The 20,899-nt window shown below is 39.8% G+C and overlaps 2 protein-coding genes across 4 annotated transcripts in view; both read left to right on the top strand.

Moving 5' to 3' along the window:
• Positions 1–16,569, top strand: part of LOC125312495 (probable metal-nicotianamine transporter YSL5) — a 28,497-nt gene extending 11,928 nt beyond the window's left edge. Inside the window, exons 1-8 of one of the 3 annotated variants that reach the window (XM_048282371.1) lie at positions 11,969–12,081; positions 12,115–12,145; positions 12,179–12,525; positions 14,407–14,570; positions 14,699–14,796; positions 14,873–15,007; positions 15,109–15,298; positions 15,392–16,569. In XM_048282371.1, coding sequence (XP_048138328.1) covers positions 12,117–12,145; positions 12,179–12,525; positions 14,407–14,570; positions 14,699–14,796; positions 14,873–15,007; positions 15,109–15,298; positions 15,392–16,495 — 2,067 coding nt within the window. In that variant the 5' untranslated portion in view covers positions 11,969–12,081; positions 12,115–12,116 and the 3' untranslated portion in view covers positions 16,496–16,569. Of the gene's footprint in view, positions 1–11,967; positions 12,526–14,406; positions 14,571–14,698; positions 14,797–14,872; positions 15,008–15,108; positions 15,299–15,391 lie in introns of those variants that run through there. The other 2 variants (XM_048282368.1, XM_030697391.2) reach the window with 2 other exon arrangements.
• Positions 1–16,606, top strand: part of LOC115757245 (probable metal-nicotianamine transporter YSL7) — a 28,540-nt gene extending 11,934 nt beyond the window's left edge. Inside the window, exons 7-8 of the transcript XR_007199243.1 lie at positions 1,653–1,656; positions 16,539–16,606. The gene's annotated coding sequence lies outside the window, so the exon portion shown is untranslated. The remainder of the gene's footprint in view (positions 1–1,652; positions 1,657–16,538) is intronic.
• Positions 16,607–20,899: the final 4,293 nt, after the last annotated feature.

Here is a 20,899-nt window from a genome sequence, read left to right as displayed (position 1 = left end):
TAATTGGAGTCAAGACACTCAGGTTTCTCTTAGCATGATAGAGCACTTGTGTTATGGATGCGGAAACTCTCGTCTCTCTTCATATTAGTCATCTATTTTTCTTCTACTTGGCCATAGGCTCAAGATATGCTTGACACAAGTACTTTTACCTTAAGGACAAACTTACACCAAGTATTTTAACCTTGGTAATCATAGAAGGCTACTTTCACCTTGGCCGTAACTCTTGCAAACTAATACTCTTGAGGAAGTTTTCCTCCAAAGACCTTACCTTGTAATCATCTTCAAGGTGATAAACGCTTTTTCAAGTTTCCTTTGAGGTAAGTGAAGACTCTAAGTACTCAGTCAGGTTGATGTACTTAGTATTTTTGACTTGATTGATTGACGTTTGTTAACTTTGTTTGAATTTGATGTCAAAGTGTAGTTAAATTCTAATAATAGCACGTTGAGTTATCATTGTTTCTTGATTTGCATCGATGATTGACAATATTTTGATAGAAGAGTGTGAAAGAATAAGAATTATGTATGTAGTTGTTGATATGGAAGTATTGAAAACTGGCCCAAAAGTTCTTGTCGAATTTTCATTTTTCGTTAAAAGAAAAATAAATAGAGGGAAAATGCCATCGATGGAATTTGGATTCCATCAATGGCAGTAGGAGTTTGCCGTCGATGGGGTCTCCAATCTATGAAAGAAGAAGAAGAAGAAAAGTTATCGATGGCAGTGAGACAATATCAATGGCAAAATTATGCCATCGTTGGGTCCTCACTAAAAAAAATTAAAAATAATAATGAATAAAAGAAAGAATCGATAAAGGCATTCATTGGCTTCAAGGTAAAGTGTTTATTATAGAACATGTTGCTCTGAAGATGGTGATTTCAAGGTGTCTTTCTTGACATGAGAACGTGAGAGGAGGTAAGTGGACATTACCCTCCACATGAGTGTTTCATGAACCCATGATATTTGTATTATAGTGAAGGTTTGAATATATTAATAATTGTGCACATAGCATCAATTTTTGAACATCTTCATGTGCATCACTGTTGCATGAAGAATGTGGATAATGTTATGAAAGTATTTCGTCGTCCACTTGATGGTGGCAATGATGTCTCGTGTGTCGAGATGCCCCGTCTGTCGGGAGGCAAGATGCCCTATCCAGTGGGGATGCCGCCGGGAAATGCTTCAAGATGCCTTGTGTGTCAAGATGCCCCATGTGTTGAGATGCACTTGGAGTGTTCGGGAGAATAAGAAAAGACGAGAATATATGCTCAGGAGAATACACATATGTACGTTAATATTGAACATTATGAGAGATTAGGTGATATTGATGCATCACGATTTAATATGCCATCCGCTTGTACCGTATGAAAAACATCATACGACAATGTCCATCACATGAGAAAAGTTAATGTCTATGCCCATGCATGTATGAATTCCATGAGGTATTTGTCATTTGCATGTCAGGTTAAGCGTTAAGGTGAACTCATATATTAGACTTAGAGATTTCATTAAACGGACCTCGCCTCATTTCATTCATTATTTTTCAATGTACAGGATGGATGTCCCTCCGATAACGCTATGGAGCTCCTATATATTTTGAGGGTATCCTTGCAGACGTACCCATACCCGAGTCAATGTAAACCTTTACTAGGTATAGTTCCATCATGTGGGTCGACGTGGGTCTCCCAGAATGGATCCCTTATCGGTTGAGGGGATTTGATGGGGACAACGACAATGACGGGTAGGTGGACTCCGTTGCCGATCGTAACGTACGACGTGGCCGTTGTCCAAGAAGAGTTTTGAGTATAGGAGCGATGTGGAGATAGGCCACCCATGACCTTCTCGGGACTTTGGCATTTTGTATTTTGGTTGTATGATGTCTTAAGGCCGTAAAAACCGAAGTTCTATATAAGTAAAGATGCACAAGTACATTAATTAAACTCGTGCGATTATCTCGTGGGGACGTTCTGAATGTTTGAATATGCTTCTGCATACTAATAACAAAAGTAAAGAGATTTAAAAGATAACGTGTCAATCGTGACGTTCTGGGGCGTCACAATAAAAGAAAAGCAAATCATTTATATAACCTCTCGAAATAATTTCCTAACTTAAAAAAAAGGGTGATGGTATTGCCACCCTCTAAATAACTAGATGCACTCCCATTTACACTAAAAAAACAAAACTACCCTTGGTGTTTCAATTGCATGTTAAAGTGATGGTCCTTCTCCTTGTGTTTTCTATTATTTCTTTTTCTATTTGTGAAAGTTACCATAATTAAGCATTTCACATCTCATATTTTTTAGTGTATTAAAGAAAATTGCATTTAAGATATTCCTATAATGCTGTACATATTCTATCTAAAATCATCTCACTAGTAGTAAGGAAAAAAAATTCTTTAATATAGTATAAAACTGAAAAGTCACTTATTCACCATTGATCTTATAACAACTTATTTAATTTTTAGCCCGGCTTATCTCAAAAGCTCACTTTCTTGTTGAACTTTTATTAATTTCATTAGTCTACAATGTGTGTATATGTATATGCGCGCGCATATACGTATATATTATGTCTCTTTATTTACTATATCAAAGAATTTATTTTTTTTGCTCATTATACTGGCGAGATACTTTTATGTAGAGATGTTAGAGGAATATATAGGAATATGCTAAAAACATTATGCACAATGAGGTATCTTGATATTTTTTTTTGGAAAAAATCCAAGAAAGGGCATGAAGTCCTCTTATTTTTCAAATAAAGGCTGCAAATGAACTATGTTACAAATAAGAGTCAAAAGTGACATGATATGTTTCAATTAAGGGTTTGAAATGGCCATAGTATTTTAAAAAAAGTCTGACCTGAAGGGTGTTTTCGTCATTTTACATTTTAATTTTTTTTTTGTTCATTTTCCTTTTTTTTTCCTTTTTTTTGTAAATTTTTTTTTAAAAAAAAAGGAAAAAAAAGCCACACCGGCGGGAGGGCTGCCCCTCCCGCTTGTGTGGCCGCCCGCCCATCGCTGATGGGGGGTCGGCGAAGGCTTGGGCCGGCGGGGTCACTAGCCAAAAGCGAGGGTCACCGAGAGAGGGTCGGGTCCTCTCCCAGATCTGTGTGGGATCGGCGGCCCCCGCCCAGATCAGGGGCCGCGGGTCATCGCCCGGGACTAGGCAGGGGTCGCCTGAGCAGCGGCATGACCTCGGGGCAGTAGTGGGTCGCGACTAAGAAGGTTGAGGGTGGTGTCGAGTCTCGTAGAGGGAAGCCGCGGGGTGCAGATCTGAGCTTCTCGGGCTCGGATCTGGTGGCGACGGGAGGGCGGGCCGGCGATTGAACAGATGGCTGGTGGCACGAGGTGGAGTCGGTGGTTAAGTGGGTGGTTGGTGGCGGTGAGCAGAGAAGGAGATTGGGGTCGGACCTCACCGAGCTCGTGGGTTCGTGGGTCTCTCGACGTCGGGTGCAGGGGCTCGGAACGGTAGCAGCGGCGGCGAGAGGCTAGGACCGACGGTCGAGCGGGGCGGCTGCAGGTGGGTTGAGGTGGACGGCTGGCTGGCATCTATACATGGAGGGGTGGTCGTGAGCAACAGAAGGAAAAAGAAGGAGAAGACGAAGACGAAGGAGAAGAAAGAAAAGAAAGAGGGCAAGCACTGATGATTCACCCTCTTTCTTTATTAGGAGAAGAAAGAATCGACTATGCAAATATATTTTGCTAAAAGAAGCGGTCGGATAGCAGCATTGGTCTAAAAACGAGGGCAAGCACTGATGATTCCATGAGAGATGAAATTCAGATCTTGCTTCAAGCATGTTGCACAAAGCCGCACACCTTATAACCTTCATTTGATCTTCATTTATATGAACAGGGTGAGTGCTGGTTCGAGTTGAAGCCCTCTGCACTAAGCCAGAGAAAGGAAGTCTCGAGTTCAGATCCGTCTAAGATCCTGAAGGAGCGGTTGAGGACGCTTGAAGAGGTGGCTTCGCTGATGGCCACAGCTGCTGTCACTAAAGGAGGTTCTAGCACGGCGAATCAACAACCCGATTACGAGTTTTTCTTGTCCAGAAGACGCTAGTGAGCTACCCGGGTGTTGCGGCCGTCGACGACAGACGTGAAATCGGGAAATTTAGTTTGGTGCTCACCTGAACGAAAGAAAATAACTCCAAAACACAAGATGTACACTTCATTTTTCAGCTTTCTTAGTCGTTGTTGTTAATTTTTCTCGATTTTTGTGACTCTACAGGTTTCGCCATTTTTGTACATAGCGTCAATGTACATTTTTTTCATTTTGCCCGAAGAAACGCATGTCCTTTTTTTTTTTTTTTCTTTTTTCATATTACTGGAGTGCAAGTAGCAGCACTATCCTGATGCCAAATCAGTTCTTAGACTTTGATGCGAATACAGGTCAAACTCATCGCTCTGTTCATAGATGGTGTTGCATAGTGATTGTATGCATTCATAGGTGAATTACACCGGGTAGGTTATAACTATCCAGGCTCAGGGCCCGATACAGGCAGGCCGCGCTTTTCCATGTAAGATTTTGGCCCGAACCCATTTGGATTCCCCTCGGGACTCGCGAACATAGGCGGGTCTCGCGGGCCGACCCGTCATGATCGCCTCTAATAATCAACACCCTAATTGCCATTAACATTAGATTTTCTGTATACAAAAAGTGAAGTTAAGCATGATTTTTCATGTTGTCCTCCCTTAATTTATTTGGCAACCTCGAGTTAAACCTAATTATGTCATTGCATCCCAAAAAAGTGCAATTTTGAAAATGCAGCCGAGGTGAAGATAGTGACTGCATCGTCCATCTTAATTGTCTCCATCAATTGACGTTGGGAATTCGAAAGATCCTCGTAGAAACGTTCTTCACCACAGAATCTCACTCAAATTTGAGCTACTCTCCTGGAAGCTTCAAATTTTCTCCCTTAGTCACATCACTGGATTAATTAAAAGACGGCACGATCAATCGGGGACCCTAGAACTGGGGGAAAGGTACTGCACAACTTGTAATGCATTTGGACCGGCGAATCTGGCGAATCTCATGCGATGCGTATCGAATTTGTCGCGGGATTGGCGGAGCTGGATGGCCCGGATGAGCAGGATAAGCAAGCAAAAATCAAGAAAATGACCCAAGAAGGCGAATCCCCACTGCTTGCAAAATCTTTCATTTTAGGGTCCTCTTGGTCAATAAAGAAGAAGTACACAAGCATAACACCGTGGCATCCAACACTAATCACCGGAGCTGTTAAGGCGAACCGAAACTATTCCAGAAGGTCGAGACGACCTGCGATCTTCCGTGCCGCCTCCGAAACATCTTTCTCAGCCATTCTCTAGTTCCTACTGTTGTTCGACCAAAAAAAAAAAAAAAATCCTACTGCTGAACTTTCTCCCTAGTGGTGATGAAGATGTCTTCTCAAACGAACTCGTCAAAGGTTAGGTACAGTGGAGAGTTGGAATAGTATCTTTTCAGTCCTTGAAGGACACCGTGACTAGAACATGCCTTAGCGCTTAGCATTTTGTGTATGGTGGTTGAATCGTAACCGTGCCGGGAATCGCTGCCTTCATATCTTTATTTAAAGCTAACGCATCTCGAAATTAAGAAACTGGTTGAGCGGTATCTAAGTATTGCTGTGAGGCCAATGCTTCGATTTGCCTATCACGTGACTGCTAGATTTGTAATAGAAGTTATGACATCTGCGAAATTTCACGGTCAACACTCTTATCTGCACGTAAGTAAGTACCAATCGGCTACTTAGTTTATGGTTCCATTTGCGCCAGCGGCTTGTGAATGGCAATAGCGACCGCATTCACCTTAGCCATCGAACCAATATTCAACTATACCATAGTTATTTTGCGTGTTAATTTTTGATGATTACAAATAATTTAAGGGTATGCTGTTGCTCATCCTAAAAAACAAGCACGCGTATACTATTGGAAAATAATCCATTCTTCGGCTTCTTTTCTAAAATTTCTATTCATTGCGTGGCTGCGTACACGTGCGTGTACTCTTTTGCCGTCAGTATAGATGGCGCGACCCTCCACAATACGACATATTAAAACACCTAAGTGATTTAAATTTTTTTAAAAGAAAAATCAAGGAAAAATTGTCAAAAAAAATCCAAAACTTATTGTCCATATGCCAATTCAATTTAAACCTTTTAAGTTTATCAATTCGGTCATAAACCTTTTCACTTTTTACTAATTAAGTCCATCTAACCGATTTTGATCGGAAATCTCTGATGTGGATACCGGCTGTCTTACATGATACGATTGGCGTTGACGTGGATAATTTATAATAGTATTCTATAATTTTTTTTATTTTTTTCCTTTTGTTTCTTCCTTTCTATTTTTTTTTCTTAACGGCCAGCAAGGGTTGTGAGGCCCTCACCGTCCACTAGGTGAGGGTCGCATGGCCCTCACCGGTTGCATCGAGGGAACCTTGCCTAGATTTGGGTGAGGGCCGTGCTTGCTGTTGGCAAGATGTTGCAGCCCTCGCTGGCCGTTGGGGGAAAAAAACTTATGAAAGAAAAAAATAAAGGAAAAAAGAGAAAAAAAGGGAAACTATCAAAAAATTTAAAAAAATATTAAAAAATTATTAAAAATTGTCAATGTCAACACCGGCCGTGCTCCGTAGGAGAGCTGTCATTAAGTCAATGATGTACTGTCAAAATTGGCCGGATGGATTAATTGACAAAAAGTAAAAAAATTTTGTGAATGAATTGACAAAATTAAAAGATTTATGACAGAATTGACAAAAAATGTGCGACACGTTTAGGACTTTTTGGATAAATTCTCGGAAAAATCAATAACTAACATTTCCCTTAAAAAAAAAAGGCCCAAAACAAGCCATAGAATCTTCAGATTCCCTTTATTAGGTATTCAAGTCAACCTTGCTTAAGCATGCACTAATGAAAGTCAACTGTGTTTTAGATAGTATCCTTTTTCTGACCGCAGGGTAGCGGATCCTCCCGTTAATCCCGGGTCAAACTTGAATCGGGTCATTTGAGATATTTTTTTTTTTTTTTTGTGAAGGAGAATATCATCCCAAAGGAAATGCACGAAAAGGACAGTGATTCGACCCTATAATTAACTTCCAAATCAAGATCAACTTCAATAAATTAAAAAAGAAACGGTTCACGTACCTTTTTTTTTCATGTTTTAATTGCAATCATGTAGTTGATTTTCGATATTATCGTCCGGTGATTAATCTCTAAACGTGGAGTTATGATTTGTAATTATATGTAACATGTGCTATTGTCATTATATGGACCTCGAAAGTCATCTGAAAGTGAATGAGAGCATAACTCCAAAGTCTTATACATTTTTTTCTCGTGGAAGTACCATGTAGGGATTCTCTTATTTAAACCTACGGAGCGAGTCCAATCAGAAGAAAAAGAAAAGAAGAGTGACGTCTATTTGACGTCTCAATTTCGCAATATTATAGTGGTGTGATCCGAAAACCTCGTATCCATAATTTCCAACCAAAAGAAAGGCTATAATGGATTAATATTGCCGAAAATCAATACCTTCGATGTTGGGAACGAGCAGCAGAAACTTGATAATAATTTAGCCAATTAACATATCCAGATATCGCTGTTGGGAGCGCACAACTGAAGCCCGATAATAATTTAGCCGATCAACATATCCAACAACATATCCAGATATTCAAACTTAGCCAATCAAGATCGGGTATGGGAGATATCCAAGAGAGAGATCAAGTTCGAGCTTGTCAACATATCTAGTTGGACACACTTTCACTCAAAAGCTTAAGCCTATGATCCGTTGACTTATGTCTCGAGTTCAAGCCTTATCATGGAATCCATTCGTCGGAAAATTTTGATTTATTCAAAATTCGGCGTATCTTATCCGAATTAGATATGTTTCGTATCTTGAACGATGGTCTCTCCGTAACTATCCAAGAAGATCAAGAATATAGCTTCACAGTGGAGGGATTTCTTTCTGCCGTACGAAGAAGACCCACTATTAATTATTATATGATTATTGTGGGGATAAAAGGGACTTTTGAGGGAAGAAAGAATATATAATAAAGTATAGGGTTTCTTTCTTTGACTTTTGTCCTTTTCATAAGATAAAGAAAAATGCCGTCAGTGGGTTTCATTCGTGAATAACAGACCCAAGCACGGTAGACTCCGGAAAGGACGATCCGCGAAGACGAAAGAAAGATGAACGCGCAGTGACGTTCTCTTGATCGCAGGAAGGAGTCTTAAACGCGATTGATTTGTGCAGTGAGTTTATTATATCCAATTGAGTTGTTTTATCTATGAACACTTTGAGTTTGGGTATAATCTAGGTGGAAGAAACACGAGCGTATTGAGCGAATGTAATTCCGATTCTCTGATTATAGTGGATTATTCGTGTTGGCTTTCTCGTGGATGTAGGTACCGATATTCAAACCGAACCACGTAATCTCCGATATCCTTTATCATTTCTCGTTATTTTTGTGGGCTTTTTGCATTGACTTATTTGTAAGATGCTGATTAGTTTTCGCGCGTATTATATTACAACATGAACTATGTGTTAACTAAGACTTATTAACTACTTAAGATTATGTCAATTTTTTGATGTTGGTTTTCTCTAACACAACTCACATATGCATCCTAATATTTATAATGAAAGTTTTACGATTTATGACATCACACTGTCATTAATTGTGAAATCAATACGTTTGCGATGAAATTGATGTTGAATAACATATATTTACTTTTTACCGATTTTGGCGAGGAATTTTCACAGGCACTAGCGTCCCTATCATGATCACATGCTTCCACCATTTATCAGTGCAGTGTGGGATCATCTTATCTTCCTCCTCGAATTGATATCTGATTATCTTCACCACGTTCATAACGATCCTTTCTTCACAGCGTGATTTTTATATTTTTATTTATAAGAAATGGACCTGAAAATATCACCATAAATAATATATACTCCGCGAAAGTCATTGATCGCATTTGACAAATGATTTTTTTTTTCCGTAACGCAAACGATCGGGCGTGATGCGAGATAGATGGTGCTTTGGAAATGATAAACAATGCATACATATAACCGTATACAATGATTTTATAAATGATTCGATGGACAGATTAGTAATATTATTGAAAGCGAGCCAAAGGATGGATCTTTCGTAAGATCATTGTCAGTCACATTGTATTCGAATATTGTCAGTCCGGCCTAGCAAAATCAAGGCCAACGTATTTGGCACGTCGAGAGCGATAATTTGTGGCGAAAAACTCTTAGCATCTTATATGTCAAGCCATGTCCACATGTTGTTCGTTCACATAAAATAGTTGATTTTGTAGCCTTGTTAAATAAGTTAAAGGAGAAAGATACGAAACGACAAGAATAATAGTCCAAATTCGATGACGGTCCACTTATTCGTCTATATTGAAAAATTCTTTCATGGGCAGCTATCTTGGCTAGCCCACTTCACCCACGATATCTTAGGTGGGAAAATTGCCATCATAGATATGTCTCAGTAATGACATTCATAAGTCCATAAATAAAATATTTACCTGACATAAATTTTACACGAACAACCAAAAAGATGCCTAACGTCTTGAGACCTCTCCTAGAAAACTAAAAGGCAGGAAAGCTTCACGTCCTTGATTAATGATGCGAGGAAACCTTGAACTTTGGCCTAATGTGTTATGCGGTTCCCGAACATTGGCTTAATGTGCAATATCGTCTCTGAATTTTTAATTTATTCAACATGATTAATGGATTTTTTGTACATGCTCAATACAGTCCCTAGATTGTGTGAAAATGTTCAATGTTGTTCAATTAATGAAAGAGCAACATTGAATATTTTTATATAACTCATGAACTAAATTGAACATGTACTAAACGTTCATGGATCACATAGAACAAGTTAAAAGTTCAGGGACCACATTGCATATTGGATTAAAGTTTAAGGATTACGTTGAATAAATTAAAAGTTCAGAGAACACGTTGCTCGTCAGGTCAAAAATCAAGGACCATTTACGTCATTCTTTCTTATCCTATTCTTTGTGGCAACCATCCATTAAATATGCAGCTTCCTGAGCCTTGCTGTTGTCGCCATCTTTGGACTCGTTCGCTTGTCATTGTGAATACTCATTGCAGGTTAGAAGAGAAGCGAGCCATTTAAGTAATCTCTCGAAACGGTTTCTTCTGCTTGGAAGCCTTTGCCGAATAATAATAACAGTAGTAATCACAGAAGCAGAATAAACACATAAAAATACGACCAAAAAAAAAAGAGGAATAAATTGTGTTGAAGATTCTGGAGATTCCTCGGCACCTCTACAGCTGTAATTCCACCGCAAAGTCACATCTTGCTTCATCTCTTAGCAGTCAACTTGGTGGGAATGGGTTCATAAGCTATCCATGGCCGCTTTGATTACATGCATGAGAGCTGCGAAAAGTAAACAGTTCCATATACGGCATCCCAAACCCATTTACGCAATGCCAGAGTCACGTAAGAAGAACTGCCAAAATTTATCAAATCCATTTCACCTGTGCACGTGAAGAAACATCAATAGTGATTTTACATGAACAACATCAGAGTGGAAAGTTTCTTTCTTTTTGCATAACCTGTGGCTTAGATACCTCGTGCTGTATTGGTTCTGTAAGACACAGCAAAGCATAAGTAAAGAAAGAACAGAAAGTTCAATTTGTCACAAAAAATATAAAAAAAAGTCTTTTTTTCTGGTCTAATTGCATGCCTTCGGCCTCTGGGACATGCATTCCTTTGGAGTGCGCAGAAAAGTGGGCACAAGAGTCTGAATTTTCTAAAGAGGGCTTTGATTGTCTTTTATGTTTTTGGGGGGCATAGCTCAGCCGATTTTCCAATTGCAAAGTGGACCACAAGGGGAGAGCACTTCACATGGAGACCATTCGCAGCACACATGGCAAGAATTTTACTGTCAACCACGGCTTAAGGACCACTCGTTACCTCTTTTCCTTTGCTTTCCTAATTAAAGAGAACCGAGCAAATAACCAGAAAGCAGGCGCAGATCCAACGTTTGTGAATTCCAGTCTGTCCATGCATTCATTTGGTTTGCCCGAAATGTTTGTTGCGCGGTCATTAACAAGCGAAAAAATACACTGTGCATACACCGGAAGTGACAGGGCAAAAGAAGCAAAAAAGAAGTGTGAACGCATTTAAGGCCCGCATGAAAACACTTCAAATTTTTCATTTCTCTACCAGAAGCCCATCTGGCAGAGAAATGCATTTGATAAAAATCTGATCGAAGTACAAATCCATTTGGTAAAAAAATTGACTTATGGTAGGATTTTTCACTTCTGGCAAGATTTTTCACTTCCGACAAGATTTTCGGCCAATTTTGAAAAGTAAAATTTTTTTATTTCTCTGCTCCAGAATCACTTCTTGGACCACACCCACCTCTGCACACCACCGTTGCGCTGTCCGCCGGCCGCCAACCACGCCCGGTGCGGCCGCCGGCCACCGCCCACCCACCGCCGCCGACCTCCGCCTCCGCCGCTGCCGGCCCCGCCCACCGCCGACCACCCGCCACCGTCGCGATCGCCGCCGCCGCCGCGACCGCCATCACCGTCGCCGCCGCCGACCACCATCATCATCGTCGAAAATTTTATTAATAATGTTTCAAAAATAGAAATTTTCAATCGTTACCAAACGAATTTTTCTTATCAGAAGTCAATGTGGAATAGAAGTAGAAAAATCAACTTCTACTTTTGAGGAAAAGTGGAGAAATCAATTTCTGACTAGAAGTTGATTTTTTGTCGAGAAGTGTTACCATGTGCGCCCTTAGAAGCGGAAAAACCTCACAAGAGTGAAATATATCATATCACGGGAAATCAGAATCCAAAGACTCGAATGAGTTGGAGGTTGACAATGACTCCCAAGGCCTCCAAAACAGGCAGTGCCAATCTGACAATCTCTATCCATCTCTCTCTCTGTCTGGATCCCACCCTTTGCTTCCGTTCATACTTCGTCACGAATGTTTAGCCCAGTCGTTACACTATAAATCCACCCACACAGGAAAAGATTCACACCCACGAAAGCCCCTCCGAAAAAGATTCACAACCCAAGATTCCGATCCCTCTCCTCTGTCAGGAAAAAGGGAACTTTCGGTGGAAAAGCCGAAAAAAGATCACCAGATGGGTGGAGAGGACAGAGTAGAGACTGGGTATGGCTCAGAGGACGAGTCCAAGGACGAGAGGCATGCCAAGAAGGACAAAGAGGAAGAGGAGGAAGAGATGATGATGACGGTGGAGAGGGTGTTCGAGAGCAAGGAGGTCCCGTCGTGGAGGCAGCAACTGACGGTGAGGGCCTTCGTGGTGAGCTTCATGCTCAGCATCTTGTTCAGCTTTATCGTGATGAGGCTTGACCTGACGACTGGGATCATCCCGTCCCTGAACGTGTCGGCTGGGCTCTTGGGCTTCTTCTTCATCAAGACTTGGACCAAAGTGCTCGAGAAGTCCGGGATGTTGCAGGTCCCCTTCACGAGGCAAGAGAACACTGTGATTCAGACCTGTGTTGTCGCCTCCTCTGGGATCGCCTTTAGCGGTAGCGACCGACCCCTTCCAGCCCATTTTACCCTAACAAATGATTTTTTTTTTGCCCTTTTGATTTCTGTGCCTTGTATCACGTTGTATCTGGATTAGAGAAAGAAAGATTGGTTTTTGGTATGATTTGTGGCCTGGGAATCTGCTGTTCTTAGAGAGTTTGCTGAGGGAAAATCTCAGCTACTCTGTGATCTGTCTTAGATTTGGCCAATGTGGTAGATTTGGTTCTTGCTATTTTCCCTTACCAAATTGAGTCTATATATATATATATATATATATATATATATATATATATATATATATATATATTTCTTTTTGTGTCGAATTTTCTCCTTTTCTTTTTGGGCACTTCTTGAAAACAAAACTAACACGCTCTTAATTCTTTTGTCTGCCTTTTTTTTTTGGTGGTCGAAAATTCTTTTGTCCGCTTAATCGTGGGTTTTTAGACCATTTTTGTTCTTTCTCAAACAATATCTTTGAGTAGATGTTGAGTCCGGACGCTTATGTTGTATTGCTGTGAACCAGTTAGGGCTCGCATGGTAACCATTCTCATTCTCCGATTCTCATTCCGATCCGGAAAAACCGATTCTGGTTCAAATGAATTTTTTGATTCTGTTTCTGAATGAGTTTTAAAGAATCAGAACGTGTTTGATAACCGCATAAAATTTATGTTTTAAAAAAATGATTCTTTCCCTATTTTTTTCATTTAAGTCAAATAACTATGCGGTTAATTTATAAAATTTCATCCTAAATTAAAGACTAATTTTCAATGCACACTTAAATAATTTAAAATACATTATTATTTAGCATGTCATGAATGAAATATAAATTTTAATACACGATGTTTAAAGTTCTTTAAATGTTGTGTTTTCTAAATACATAGAAACATCTTGTAACGCACGGCTACTAGAATGCATGTTGGATGCCCTCATGCCCCGCAATATTCTTTGTAGGAGAGTGAAATCTATGAAATTTATGAAATTTAGGCCCAACTTTATGAAAATAAGGTCAAACTAGCATAATCTAAGTTTTTTCTATTTTTTAGGATTTTCTAAATTTTTCGTTATTTTTTTTAAATTATTTTTTATTTTATTTTATTTTTATTTTTACTAGGTATAGGGGAAAAAATGACGAGAAAATTATAAGGAAAAAGTGAGAGATGTGAAAGTTCATTCTGTTTGCTATTTTCAAAAGTCATTCTTTTTCCAGAAATAACTTTTTTTTGCTTCTGGATTTTACTCTAAAACCGATTCCGATTCTCCAAAATTGATTCCGAGAACAGAATCAGAATCAGAATTATTTACGTTACCAAACAGTATTCTCATTTTGTACTGTTCTGGGATGAGAATCAGAGAATAAGAATGGTTATCATGCAGGCCTTTAGTCTTGTGATCCTAGGAGATCATTTTATTTCGCAGATTTCACTGCACCGTTGACTTCTCAATTTCACCCATTTCATGTCTCTTAAAAACTGAGATTGGACTATAGCCGGCTTTACAAGGATCAATTCCAAGTTGAAATTGGACTAAATGTTCAGCTGAAACTGTACCGTGGACATTATACCACAAGAGTGCTTGGCCAGAGTTTGCAAAGTGTACCTAATCCTAGTTTCTTTCGAAGGTTCCTTTTGTCGGCCGGCTTGTTTAATTTGTTTCATCGTTTCTCGCCTACACGAATCACTTCTGATCTCATCAAGAGACTACAATTTTGCTCATCTGCCAGACCAAATTGCTGTTTATGTGAAACTGGCCTCTTACACCGTGACAGTTTTGGAATCGCTGCTCATGCCCTGCTCTTGCATTCACTGATATGGTCTTCATTGTAATAATTGCCTGAACATTCTCCGCATTCTTCTCTCTTGTTTCCAATCTGACTCGAGCAGGAGGTTTTGGAAGCTACTTGTTTGGAATGAGCAAACGCATTGCTATCCAGTCGGGGAGCACCCCTGGTGCAGATGACTACAAGGACCCCTCATTGTCCTGGATTATCGGCTTCCTCTTCGTTGTTAGTTTTCTGGGGCTCTTGGCAGTGGTGCCTCTCAGGAAGGTAATTAAATTGACGGTTCTAACGAGCAGAACATGGACATTGATTTCTTCTTTTGTTACAGGTTTGAAGGTTCTTACGTCTTTATGTTACGTGATGACTAACATTGCATAAACATTTTCTCCGCGTAGATCATGATCATCGATTTCAAACTGACATATCCAAGTGGCACTGCAACTGCTCATCTTATCAACAGTTTCCACATGCCCGAAGGAGCCAAGCTAGCTAAGTTAGTAGCGTGAATTAGATTTGTTGAAATTTGATCTTGCCTGTTCTAATGGGCATGCTTTCGCGTGATCGTGCAGGAAACAGGTGAAAGCACTGGGGAAATTCTTCTCATTCAGTTTCTTGTGGGGATTCTTCCAATGGTTTTACACCGCTGCAGATAGCTGTGGGTTTGCAAGCTTTCCAACGTTGGGACTGAAAGCTTTTGAGAACAGGTAAGACGCTGGAATAAATTTCTGTTCTCATTCTATTTTGAACGGCTAGGCCTAATGTAAACACAGGAATTCATTAGATGATTCTTTGGGCAAATTTGCAGGTTCTACTTTGATTTTTCTGCAATGTACGTTGGTGTCGGGATGATCTGCCCCTACATAGTTAACATATCGTTGCTTCTTGGGGGAATACTGTCTTGGGGCTTGATGTGGCCTCTTATTGAGAAAAAAGCGGGCGACTGGTATTCTGCTGATCTGAAACCAAGCAGCATGCATGGCCTTCAAGGTTACAAGGTAAATGTTAATCGTTTCAGAAGAACGGCTTGGCTCAACTTTTATCTTTATTGCTATGTTCCTCTTTGTTGACATGCGTGATTTTGTGATTAGGTATTCATATCCATCGCCATGATCCTCGGCGATGGCCTCTACAACTTCTGTAAAGTGTTGAGACGGACCCTCTTTGGCTTGTATCATCAAATCAGGGACAAAAACAGTCTTCCGAGGGTCGTGAACGGCTCTCCCACTGAGTCCTCTCAGCTCTCCTTTGATGACCAACGCCGAACTAGTCTCTTCCTCAAGGACCAAGTCCCCACTAGTTTCGCTGTCGGAGGCTACATCGTGATCGCGATAATCTCTATCATAACTCTCCCTCACATATTCCACCAGCTCAAGTGGTACCACATATTGGTCATGTACCTTGCGGCACCCACCTTGGCCTTCTGCAATGCGTATGGGTGCGGGCTCACAGATTGGTCCCTCGCATCGACCTACGGGAAGCTCGCCATCTTCGTGATCGGGGCGTGGGCCGGTGCGTCCCACGGTGGGGTCCTCGCCGGCCTAGCTGCTTGCGGGGTCATGATGAACATCGTCTCCACAGCATCCGACCTGACTCAGGATTTCAAGACTGGGTATCTGACCCTAGCTTCCCCTCGGTCCATGTTTGTCAGCCAGGTGATCGGGACTGCCATGGGCTGTGTCATATCTCCATGCGTCTTCTGGCTGTTCTACAAGGCATTCAAGGACCTAGGTCTCTCGACTAGTGCATATCCCGCCCCTTATGCCAGCATCTACCGAAGCATGGCTATGTTGGCAGTGGAGGGTTTTTCGTCATTGCCCAAAAACTGCCTCGCTCTCTGCTATGGATTCTTCGCCGCCTCAATAGTCGTAAACGCGATCAGGGACTACGTCCCCAAGAAGTACTCCAGGTTTATCCCAATCCCGATGGCCATGGCGATACCGTTTTACCTGGGATCGTATTTCGCCATTGACATGTGCGTTGGGAGCCTGATTTTGTTCTTGTGGGAGAGGATGGACAAGACCAAGGCCGATGCGTTTGGACCGGCAGTCGCCTCGGGACTGATTTGCGGGGACGGGATATGGACTCTGCCCAGCGCCATACTCGCCCTCGCGGGCGTGAAGCCGCCGATTTGCATGAAGTTCTTGTCCAGGGCGGCGAACAACAGAGTTGACGGATTCCTGAACTCCTCGTGAGTCAAGAGTGCTGAAGATGGGTTTATGGGGATTGTAAGCACACGATGTTGTATATGAATGTTCCAGTTTACTTTGTTTTCTCAATGTAATCTACAAAGTCAGGTTCTCGATTGAAGAGAACAAAGCGTAGTCATCAATGATTCAATATGGGTCATAGTATAACTAAATGTTGGACTTTGCTGATATTGTTGTTCGGAAACGTGATAGACAGAGGAAAAGGACCATGAACTCATCACCCTTTCTCGTAAAAGTGCATAATTCATGTTGATGTTCTGTTAATTTTGTCGTGCGAACGTGCAATCAGTGCCCTTGCCAAGTTACAAAAATTAAGGTCTGTTTCAGAATGTTATGGAGCAATTTTTTCCTGTTCTTTCTGGAGCTTGAATTGAAAATTTGATGGGGTATCTACCCATCGTTGCTACTTATCCATATCCTTACGCAATCTGGTTCTAGTATGAAATATGTAAAGCCAATGAGGTGTGCCTTTGTTATGTGAAATCAGCCTGACGGTCCGGTCACTTGATGCAACACAAGGATTTTGAGCGAGATTTATGGTCTTAACCAAATAAAAAAATTAGTTTGGAATTTTAATTTGAGGTGAATATATCATGGGTACTTGTTTGAGATTTTAACCGTATTAACCCAATAAAACATTAGTAATTCAATAAAAATTTGGTAAATTATAAAGACAAAAAAAAAAAAAAATACAAGAACAATGACATAAATGATCCCTGAAATTTGATCCAACATGTAATGTGGTTCCTAAACTTTAAATTCGTTCAATGTGGTCCTTAAACTTTAGCCTAATGATCAATGTGTTCTTGGACTTTTAATTTTTTAATGAGGTTCCCGAACTTTTGGTACGTATAGTCCCCGAACTAAATGAAATTGTTCGATGTAGTCCTTATATTAATTTAAGATCGGGGACAACAATTAACATTTTCATATGGTCCAGTGACTAAATTGATCATGTACCAAAAGTTCAGGGACTACATTGAACAAGTAAAAAGTTAATGAATCACATTACACATTGTGCTAAAGTTCAAAGGTCAAATTGAACAAATAAAAAGTCTAGTGACCTAATGGCACATTGAGCCAAAGTTTATTGACTATTTGACAAAAAAAAAGAATACATTGAAAAGTGACTCAAATTAGAATTCATAACTCAAAATTAACTATTGCAATGGTTCAATTAAAAATACATGTGAAACCCGGGTAAACCGACGCTGGAACTTGTCATAAGGTGATTTTCAAGTTCTAGGGCATGAAGGGTAAGTTTTAGGTTCCAAAAATGAGGAACCTATTTCGATGGATAAACTTGAGGTTTTAATGGAACCTGTACGAAATGTGAAATCGCTCACCCCTAGCTCTAGCTATAGTTCATTAAGCTTTTGAAATTCCCGAGCTCGGACTCGATGCAAAGACAACATGACTAAATCATGGAAAAATTACCAAAAAAGTCCAAAACCTATTATAATTGTACCAATTTTGCCCTAATTTTTTTTGTCAATTTAGTCCATTTAGCCCGGCTAGTGCTGATGTGGCAAATTTTTAATAACATTTTAATAATTTTTGAATTATTCTTTTTATAATTTTTCTAGTCTTTTTTATTTTTATTTTTTTTTGGTTGGGCGAGCAGCTTCCTACCGGCCCAACCAAAAAAGAAGAAGAAGAAGAAGGAGGAGATACATAAAAATTCCTAAAAATTATTAAATTTTTTGAAAAATATTAAAATATTATTAAAAAATTTCTACATCAACACCAGCGGCGCGCACGTCAAGATTGGCGATCACATCAGTGTCGGTAGGTCAAATAGACTGAATTGACACAATTACAAAAGATTTAAGATTGAATTGTCAAAGAAAAGTATAGAACTGAATTTGCACAATTGTAAATAAGAATTTTTTTTTTAAATTCTCCCCTAAATCATCTAACTAAAGATGTTAAAGTGCATGCGCCCCAAGCATAAAAACAAAGAAAGGTAGGGTTTTGAAGCTTGTACCATCGGGAAATAATGATCCACAAACTTTAAATTTGTTGTGTGGCGGCTAATTTTGTTATAAAATTTTCAATTTAATTAATTTAATCTTAAACCTTTTGAAAATTTTTCAATGTAACACTTCTCGCCAATTTTAATAGGAAACCGTCCGACATAGCTGTTCAATTAATGTTGCTTGTTTACGTGGCACAGTTGATATTAACTTAGACAATATTTGTAGTTTCTTTTAAAATTTTTGAAACTTTTCCCACCTCGCCTCCGCTAGATTTGTTCCCGATTTTCTTTTCTTTTCTTCACCTATTAATTTCCTTTTCTACAATGGCTGCTCTTGGCGATGGCTGACAACCTGGGCACATGTGAGGGCCACCCTCGCATACCACCCCTTGCCTAAATCTAGCTAGGGCTGATTTGGTGAGGGCCATGAGACCCTTGCTTAGATCTAGGCGAGTGCAGCCCTCACTTGCGGCTGATCCCGAACCACTACCGAGATAGGCCACAGGAGAAAAAGGAAAAGGAAAAGGAAAAAAATGCAAAAAAGTCAATAATTAAGAATGATAAAAATCGTCCAGGTTAGCGCTAGCCAAAATTGGTTGAAATGACCACATTGAAAATCGTAAAAAATTTTAGGACTAAATAAATTAAATTTGAAAAGTTTGGAATTGAATTGACTTCTACACAATGAATTTTGGACTTTTTGGACAATAATCCCTATGATTGGGTGAGAATGACATTGGTGAAAGTGGGATTCGAACTTACCAACTCCATGTAATGCTCTTTTACCGTATATTTCTTATACTTAAAGTTTAAATAATGCTTCTAACTATACATCATTCTTTTCAATACGTAAAACTTTACACCTTATATGAAGAGATCCCGATGCCCCCACTTCATTTTTGATCTTATTTCATTGCGTATCTCTAATCAACATTGAAACAAAGGTATTTGTTTGGCACCTTACATCATCAATCTTACTTCAATCGAATGAACTGGATGACAAAACAAAATACTACCAGTTACTATCATATGTTCTCATATGACACACATATATACATAAATACACACAACACATATATATTAATTTATGAATTTATTTTCCGTAGAGGTGTCAAATAGATAGGTTAGGTCGGGTTGAATATGGTCCGACTCATACCCGACCCGTATTCATCCAATGCAAATTTAATGACTCATGCCCGATCCGATCCATACCTAACCCGTATTTCTTAAACATTTCTATATTTAACCAAATCATACAATACTTGTTTCTTATAATTTGATAACAAAAATTATATTGCTAAAAATAATATTTAACCAAATCATATAATACAAATTTTATGATTTATTTTATTTTTAAAATTTTGATTTTCTTTTCTCTTTTTTTTTTCCCTTTTTTCCTCCCTCCCGCAAACTTCCTACTCCATCTGCGCTTCTGCAACTCCGCTGCAACATCCATCCACCGATATTCAGGATTTTAGCGAAGGTGGGAACGCCGACAACCGGACGCATCTCGCCGAGCCTCGACTTGGCCGATCTAGGCAAGCACAAGGTCGCTCGATCCCGGCCGGCGACCTCGAGGCCGGATCCCGACGAGCCCCGAGCTTGCCCGAGGTCGGCAGGCTTGAGGCTCCCCCTATCTCGGCGAGCCTCGAGCTCGCCTAGGTTGGTCCACTTAGGGTGACCTTGGGCTTGCTTGGATCGACGAAGCCTCGAACTCGCTAGCACTCGGCCGAGCCTCAAGGCTCGCTAGATCTTGGTGAGCCGAGCTCGCCCTAAGCTAGCCGGTGGTCGTTACCTACCAATGGTGGCCAAAGCAAGGAAACGACCAAGGCAGGAGAAAAAGAAAATAAAAAGAAAAGAAAGACAAAAAAAAAAGAAATTAATGTTATAATAAAATAATAAAATATTAAAAATTTTGATTTTTTAAAAATATTCATAAAAATTTATTTATGACTCTCTAGATGTTTTACCTAACTCATTTATGCCTAATCCATTTATGATCCATTTAAAACTCATTTAGAACCCATTAGATTTTTAAGTAACCAATTTATAACCCACTTAAGCACTTAAGCTAACCCAGTTTTGACCCTCCATCATCAAATATGGGTTGAATATGGGTTCTAGACCCATTTTGCCACTTCTAATTTTCCGGTAACAGTTGCTCATATTAGCAAACTATAAAATGTACTACTAGGCCTAGGGCAACAACTCCATCACAACTATATCATGTTAAAACAACAGTTTCATTGTAAATTTAATAATAAAAAATTTATATACCTGCTGAAAGGATTATTATATTAAACTTTATAGAAGTTTGACTCTTTCATACATCGCAGGCGTCCTTCTTAACATGGTTATTTCTTAGAGCCATCTGATAAATGCATACTTTTCAGCCGAATTGAGCTTTTACA

The sequence above is a fragment of the Rhodamnia argentea genome, chromosome 1, assembly GCF_020921035.1.
Source record: "Rhodamnia argentea isolate NSW1041297 chromosome 1, ASM2092103v1, whole genome shotgun sequence".
Taxonomy (NCBI): Eukaryota; Viridiplantae; Streptophyta; class Magnoliopsida; order Myrtales; family Myrtaceae; genus Rhodamnia; species Rhodamnia argentea.
Note: the sequence above shows the minus strand (reverse complement) of the source record. Positions and strands in the feature narration are given on the sequence as shown.